The 8,660-nt window shown below is 37.9% G+C and overlaps 1 protein-coding gene across 1 annotated transcript in view; it reads right to left on the reverse strand.

Moving 5' to 3' along the window:
* DLG5 (discs, large homolog 5 (Drosophila)) overlaps positions 1 to 8,660 on the reverse strand; it is a gene marked incomplete at its 5' end in the record, with an annotated part of 64,212 nt that overhangs the window by 21,481 nt on the left and 34,071 nt on the right. The window contains 6 exon segments of the mRNA XM_010184124.1: positions 2,890 to 3,083; positions 3,086 to 3,893; positions 4,800 to 4,892; positions 5,637 to 5,740; positions 6,361 to 6,536; positions 7,197 to 7,324. Coding sequence (XP_010182426.1) covers positions 2,890 to 3,083; positions 3,086 to 3,893; positions 4,800 to 4,892; positions 5,637 to 5,740; positions 6,361 to 6,536; positions 7,197 to 7,324 — 1,503 coding nt within the window.

Below are 8,660 nucleotides of genomic sequence, written 5' to 3' on the forward strand. Positions count from 1 at the left end.
ATATTATAAACACTACTTCAGGAATGAATACATGCAGACTGGACATTACTGTCACACAAGCAGGTGTGGCTGTAATGCACAAAGATGATTCCACCAGAGAGAAATTTTCAGAGTGAACACTGTCCACTTTTTGAGGTACAATAACACTTCCGCTCTCTGCTCAACAAGTTTAGAGTTACAAAGCACTACCTATTTTCTGAGAGGATAGGAAGAAATTAAGGGGTGGGAGGAAATCACATAAACAGTGATTTAGAAATTTAACCATAGAAACATAAATTAAGTAATACATCAAGTAACCTTGAAAAACCAGAAATTCAACTTTATAATTCTATCATACAATTTTCTTCTTCACCTTGAGCCAGCACCTATATGGTACCTGCAATATCACTTGGGCAGTATGTAGAACTAACCATAACATGTCCTTGTCTATCCTTTCTGATCTCTTAAATATTGAGTGCCAAAACATACCCCCTCTGTTCCAGCTGACAAATTTCCTACACACGAGTCCCCACCTACATGTGTCCTTGTCATATTCAGAAACTCTTCACCCGCTATAGAAATATTGCTACAATTATAACTAAAACAGTGTATATGCTCACAACACAGTATAATGATGCATGGGACTATCAGTACTAATGGATCAACTTGATATTCTATGTAAAGCAAACACCCCATATGCAATTGTGTTCAATAGCTTGATCTTGTTTTGTTGCTACATGTGTGTCAAATGATATTAGATTATGCCTGCCTTTGCTTCTTGCAGTGCAGCTGTTGATGAAAACCTATGACCTTTCTCTTAGCCATACTGTTCTTCAGACCTGTTTCAAATAAATCTGCTGCTTTCGGCTACAAAATTAAACTCTCACACTTTTCTGTCATTTTCTGTGCTGGTTTTGGCTGGGATAGAGTTAATTTTCTTCACAGCACCTGATATGGGGCTATGTTTTGGATGTGTGCTGAAACTGTGATGATAATACAGGGATGTTTTTGCTATTGCTGAGCAGTACTTACAGAGTCAAGGCCTTTTCGACTTCTCACACCATCCCACCAGTGAGTAGGCTGGGGATGCATGCAACACTGGGAGAGGACACAGCTGGGACAGCTGACCCCAACTGACCAAAGGGATGCCCCATACCATACAACATCATGCTCAGCAACAAATCTAGGGGGATGGTTGGTGGGAAGGCTGCTACTCAACAACTGTCTGGGCATTGGTCAGTTGGTGGTGATCAATTATTTCCATTTGCATCACTTGTCTTCCTTAGGTTTTATATATCTCTTTGTTATTTTCCTTTTCATTACAATATTTTCATTATTATTTTATAACAATTATTGAACTTTTTTTAACTTAATTGAGTTTTATCACTTTTACTCTTCTGATTTTCTTCCCCCATCCTGCTGGTGGGGAGTGAACAAGCAGCTGCGTGGTGCTTAGTTGCCAGCTGGGGTTAAATCACAACAATAATCCAGCATTTGCTGGACACTTGTATAACAAAGGCTTAAAAAGCTCTCTGCAACTATTTTCCCCAAAATTGTTAGGGAATGTGGAAGGAATACAAGGGAAGCAGACAAAAAAAAAGACAAAATTGTCAGTCGTTCTATCATACTCATATTCACAAAATCACAGAATCGCTCGGTTGGAAAAGATCTCTGAGATCATCACGTCCAACCGTTCCTGTCTACCCACTAAACCATATCCTTAAGTACCTCGTCTACCCGCTTTTTAAATACATCCAGGGATGGTGACTCCACCACCTCCCTGGGCAGCCTGTTCCAGCTTCTGATGACCCTCTCAGTAAAGAACTTCCTCCTTATCTCTAACCTGAACCTCCCTTGGCACAGCTTGGTGCCGTTTCCCCTTGTTCTATCCCCCCTCAACTGGGAGAAGAGACCGGCACCCACCTCTCTACAACCTCTCTACAACCATAATTTTTGCAGAATATGGCTCCAAACCTCGCACTACTTCCAATTCAGCTCTGCTGTCCATACTGCTCCTAAAGCTTCATGAAGAGGGTGGGATTATCCAAGTATAAGCAAGTACGGGCAAAGAATGTGATATTCTAAGTCATTATGATGAGATTATATTCAAGCAAAAATAACACTTTGTGAAACTTCAGATTTTAGTTGGGTTAAAAAAAAACAAACCCAAATCTGTATCTGCCACCTGAGCATATCTGAGGCAGTGGACCTGAAAATACATTATTGATTATGCGACTTCATGCAATGTAGTAATCCAAATAGGTGGTTCTTCCACCTACACTGGTAAGACATGATCCATAATCTCCACAGCAGGGCTGTTTATTCTAACACTCTCATTTTAAACTGTAGTATTAAACCGTATTCTTATAAACAGTCCATCTTTACAGTATAACGTGCCTAACACCCTATGAATTTTACATTAGATTCACAAAGTTATTTAGACACATAGACAGACTTACAAAAAGCAACACCGAGTAGAATATAATTTTCCATTAGTTTTGTACAGTGAGCTGGGCAACCAATCTGACTTTTGTAAAACTTAGGAGGCCTTATCTTCAGCTTTTCTAAAGCTGTCTCTACATCTTTATTTAAATTTTTTTTCAGGTTGTTGAAAACATACAAGAAAGAGCCCAGCAAGCAGCAACAAAACCCAAGCTGTGACTGCAAAGCAGAACTCTTTCAGTCTGTTTGGCAGTCACCACTGCCTGTTAAATACTGCAATTCCATGTTGTTTTGCATTTTGTGACACTACAAAGTGACAACTGAGCCTGGGGGTAGCTTCTCGGGGGACCTGAAGTTTGAGAACATGCAATGCTTCTCCTGTTACGGTACGTAACTGGGCACCCAAAACCACACTGAAAATATACTCTAAGGCTTCTAGTGCCGTGCTTCAATATACGAAGCTTCTACCTGAAGTGCAGGATTAGGAACAGGCATAGGGGTCATTTTATGTCTCAGAGCAGGAGCTGATTTTGGCCTTGGTCTTTTAATCTCTGGCTCTTCAACTCTTTGAAAGCCAATGTCATCTTCACAGGATTTCCTTGAAGAGAGATGAGTGCAGTCAATTCCCTCCTCCCGATAATAATGCCCAGCATTCCTAAAAAAAAGTCCTGTTTAAGTGCTAAGGAAACTGGAGCTTGGGCAGTGGCTGGGCTGGTGGGTGGTGATCCAGTTGTTACCGTAGACTCTGATGTAGAGCTTGTCTGCTGTTTATGTTTAAATTTGATAGAGTCACTTCTCTTAGGAGGAGTTGGAGGAGTTGAAGCCACTTCAGCTTTGGATGGCTGAGGTGAATGGCCTGTTACCTGATTAGGGGAAAGGTACTCCAGTTTGGGAGGAGTTGGTGGTCTTTTGAAAGTATCAGGGTCAAAGATAGATTTTCTTTGTTTTGGCTTTTTGTACACAGTGAACTTTTCTGTTTCTGTTGCTGAGATATTAACCATTACTTTTGGCCAGGTACCACCACTATGCTTGGTTCCATGTCCTTTGTCAAATGCAGTCTCAACCATCATACAGTCTGCTCCTGTAGGCTCATAAGGCAGCCTCCTATTGTCCAAGTCAACAGCTCCATAGCCTCGGTCCCCATAGGTCTCTGGGCTGAAGGAACTGAGACTGTGTTCTGAATTACTGTGGCAACTGTGCACTGTGTTTCTACGAGAGTCTACTCGTAGTGTATTATTAGGGAAAGGTTTGTGATCACAAAATGAACTGCTGCCTTGATCACTCTGGTCCTTCTTGCCATCCATGATGTCAGGATTGAAAATGTCAGTCTGGGTTGAGCTGTTGAGTTTCAGGTTTCTTTTATTCTGGGCTTGTATCTCTGATGCATGAACCCTACAGTTTGATATTTTTTCTGAATCCTTCAGATTTTCAAATATATTTTGACCACTCCAAGATGAACTCTGAGGAAAAACCTAAAACAAAAGACACATGTGATAACATTATTATGGTCGATTTCTGTTTAGTATAAGGCATATTCTAGCCTCATTGATTTACCTGTACCTGAATACATACCACGACACGCATAGATACAGTTGGGAAAGGTTTAATAAAACCTTACAGATTCAAAACACAGAACATCAGATAAAATGAATTTTTTTGAAATGTTTTCAGAATAATTTCAGAAGGGCAACTCCACATGGTGGTAAAAGCACTGAATTGATAGTGAAGGGCCTGCATTCTACTTCAGCCTCTTTTAAGTGATGTTAATAAGTAATATTTCATTGCTCATTTCCACTCAAACATTTCACCTTTTTACTTTCTTAAAACCTCAAGCTCTCTGGAGCTGGAATTATCACTCAAAGTCTGTGTGACAGGCCTAGCATAATGGGATTCTAAACTCAATAAACAAAAAGGACAATATTTTTATAGCAATAAGCTGAAAAAGAAACCCTTATATTTAATCCTCATGATAGCTGGAGTTCAACTTTCTGCACAACTCCCTCCTGACTAAAATCAAACCTTTCCATAGTCAGGAGGCAATTTATCTTTCATGCACAAAACTGTTACAACTCTGAGGCAGACACCAAGAAGAAAGAAGTAATTTTGCTAGGCCATTTCATGTGACCAGCAAACAAATAGGAAAAAGTAAGAGCAATAAATAAGTTTCATTTCCTACCAGATGCTGTAACAGCCTTACTTTGAAAATAACTTCAGTGTACTACCACTGACATGCATCCAGATGGTCTTAATTTTAGCAGAGACTTTCTCATAATGACATATTCACTTTTTCACATACTCTCACATACATTTCCCTGAACAACTAAATTAATTCTGTATATGTTCAAGAAAATTCTGCAAATGTAGCTTCTCCTACTCACCTTCATCAGTGACAGGGTTAGGGAATCCCTACAGTTTCGTAGCAAAGCCTCACATTCAGTAAGCGACTTATTATCTAGTGCAATGCCATTGATCTATACACAAAAAAAACACAACAGACATCCGTAAATCAAAAGTAGCAGAGGGGGAGCATCTTACGGTAGCATCTCTGAGACAGGGAAAACGCTAGTTTTACATGTATACATGACTGAAGTCTGGTTGATCTTCTCCTTTCTTTTTTCCACTCTCCACTAAAAAGCAAGCCTCCTAACTACAGTTTTGCTATTCCACATAGAAATACAGTATAACAACACTTGTTTCACTACATTAGCCTCTTATGCATTTGCACACCCACATTAACCACCTTCCATTACAAAGGAGTTCATAAATCAGACAGGCCATTTAAGGGTGTGAATGTACACAGGGAAAAACCTCTCTTCCCCTGCCCACCCCCAGAAGGGGTGATACCATCTGTGATACCATAATTTAAAAGACAAGAAACCTTTCATCCAACCGAGTGATGGTTCTTTGAACTGACCTTTCCTATTCAGCATAAAAATATAATTATAAATAAGCCAAGTCTGAAGAGTAATTCAGCATGTCCATCAAAAATTCTTATATGAACTACATGTAGCGAGTAACCCACACATTACACTAGTCCTCGGCCTACAAACACATTAATTTATAACAAATATTTAGTGAATATACAAAAAAGGTATAATGCAGTGAAAGAAAAAATCAGTTAGAAAGTTCGGGATCTTAAAGAGTAGCATCAATGATAACACTTCAAAATAAACTAAAAAAAAGTAGAAAAAGGAGAATGCGTTCTTGGGACTTACAGCAATTATTCTATCTCCCACAGTAAGGGAACCCTCTTTGGCAGCTGGGCTTCCGGGCACAACAGCAGCAACAAATACTCCATTTTCTAAACTGACTCCACTATCTGAAATACACCATATAAATATAATGAAAAATGAATAGTAATAGTAATAGTAATAAAATTACTCCTGCAGTTCAAACACCTTGCTTAAACAGCATGTCTGCCCTGCCTACACAAAAAAGAAATATAACTACCAGTTGAATATAAAAAACCAAGTGAATTTCATTTTCTTAAAACCATTTTAAAGAAATGAAAACATGGTGGGGAAAAATAAGGATGTTGAATATCCCAGAATTTTAATATAATCATACAAAGCTGGGGTGACTGATGGGTTCAAAAGTCTTGTTTAGATTCCCAGTAACACTCCCGACAGGCAGCTAACTAGGACAAAGTATTAACCCCCCCCCCCCCCAAAAAAAAATTAAAATATTTTAAAACCCACAAAGAAACCATAACCCAAAATCCACACAAGAACAAAAAAGAAAATCTGTACTTACACAATAAATCTATCATCAACATCAGCATTCTTAGTTTGCTAAAAACAATTAATGAAAAACCCTACCTAGGAGGAAGTAACAGTTTAAGTGGGATTTAAGCAGAGGCTCAGAACTTATACCTTTATATCAAGCCATTTTTGGCTGAACAAACACATATGATTTACATACAGCCTTTATAGTCACTACCTTTATGTCCGGAAACATTGATGTGAAGAGGTGTTATCACTCGCCCACCTAAGGACTTTCTTCTTCGAACCACCATGTTAATAACACCTCCTCCATTTAGAACAGCTTTTATAACTTGTTTTTTGTCCTTATTAGTAAGATCCACATCATTTATCTTCAGCAGCCAATCATTTACTCTGGTAGATCAACAGAAATAAGCATATCTGTTATAAGCATCCCTCACTGGACACAGCACATCAATAACATTCATGAAAAGGGATGCAACAGAACTGATCTCAATACTCTAATCCTTAACTATCTGGAGTTCTCTGTTCCTGAAAAAGCATTACATAGCAGCTAAATGAAAACCAGGACTTCTAATCTGCACTTCACTAACAAAAAGATATCTTCAAATCACTAATGACTGCTCCTTATTTAAAAGCAACTCTTTTTTTGGACAACGGAGTGCTATTAAAAACCTCCTATCAACACTAAGAACAGAAGTAGGTTTCAAATTTGCTCTATTCTCCTTTCCTCTTGCCTTTTCCCAGTAACTCACCCTCATGTCTTTCCCGAAATTTAAATAAACAGATCAAAGCTTGATGAGATAAAAAACAGAGTAGGCGAGACACAGAGAAACAAAAGAACATTTCAAATCCTAGTAAGTTAATTTCTGTAATGCTTTTAGGCATTGGTCTTCTCAGTGAGATTTCCCAACCAACATTAATAACATATACACGACCAATGATAAAAAAGAACTCTAGAAAATGGAAAACAAAAGATGACATTTACATTATGGTTATATTTAGTTTATGATGATCAACAAAAGACAAGTATCTTCCAAAGTCAAACCCTACCTTAATCGACCATCAGCGATACTTCCTTTGTCTACTTTGGTAACAAAGATCCCACAGTCTCCAGGGAGGTATGGTTCATTCACGCCTTCTGCCACATCAAAACCAAGTGCTTTCAAGTCCATATCATCCTAATAAACATTATTAAAAAGTAACTCAACTGCACCGACAACCACTGTGCCGCTGTTTGTTAGGAAGAGGCATCACTGCACGTTTGTATTATGCACTTATGTTTACAGGGTACCTATTCTAGTCAAGGTTTTACATTTTGTTCTTCAACAAGAGTTCCTGGTGTAAGAACATAAACTGAGACCAACTGATCACAAACTGATTTATTATTGCTCTTTTCAGTGTTTAACAGTACACTTATAAAACTCAGAGAACTCTTTGGAATCATCTGGACCAAGCATCTCAGCATACTGAAGGGAGATGATACTTGAAATTTAAAATCTCACATGCAAAAATTGGAGCTTAAATCAAGACATGTAAGACATGGTTTGAGGACTAATCCCCTTAAAATTAGAGGGCATTAAGTCTTCAGGGAGTGCAAAAGATGTCTGATAAAAGCTGAAGATAAAGCATGCAAAAATACGAGTATTTACCAGAAATTAGATTGAGCTAAACTTGCCAGAAATATAGTAGAATCCTTATGATTCTTCCAAATGTTCCATGTAAGAGAAAAAGTTCACAGGTAAGAGCATGGGGCTACCATAAAATAAAGATCAAGTAAAGACCACAGTACCACTGCACAACCTCAGAGCTGAGAAGTGAATATTATTTCTCTTTGTTTTGAGCTGACTGATTATGCAGAACATGAACTTAAGAAGACTGGTGAAGTTGAAGCAAAAATAAAAGGATTTAAACATATTCAACTCTATAATCTCCATCCTGGAATTCAAATGCTGGTAGGTCAGCAAGGATTCTTCCATATATCAATAAAGGCTGGAACAATATTATTACTATAATTTGATAGTAGCAGGTGTAACCTCTATGTTTAGGAAAGGAAAATACATATTCAAATGACAAAGTCTACATATTTGATGTCAATAATGCAAACACCTAGAATAATCTTTGAAGTAATAACTAAATAACACATGAATGGAAATTTTGTCAGGCTATGATGTTTTTTACCACAGGTATATGCTAGACTTGCTAACATTTTACAGACAATGGAAAAGTGAAATTATTAGTTATCAGTTAAAATGGAGAAGATGGCAATGCACAAAATCCAATTATGAAGGAGCTGGTCAAAAGAGATGAAAAAGCATGGTTAAAGAGGAATTTTTATCCCAGAAAGAATTTAAAGACAGTGGTCCTGATGGATCAGCATTGGTACTCAGTTCATATAGTCTTTTCAAACCAAATATTTCAACATATAATAATACTAAAGAATGTTTTTAGCTTCAAAAAAGAAATGTATTGATTTTGTTGTGATGCACTGTCAGAACATGGACAGATTGGAAGAGC

Source organism: Mesitornis unicolor, unplaced genomic scaffold (genome assembly GCF_000695765.1).
Source record: "Mesitornis unicolor isolate BGI_N332 unplaced genomic scaffold, ASM69576v1 scaffold9225, whole genome shotgun sequence".
NCBI lineage: Eukaryota > Metazoa > Chordata > Aves > Mesitornithiformes > Mesitornithidae > Mesitornis > Mesitornis unicolor.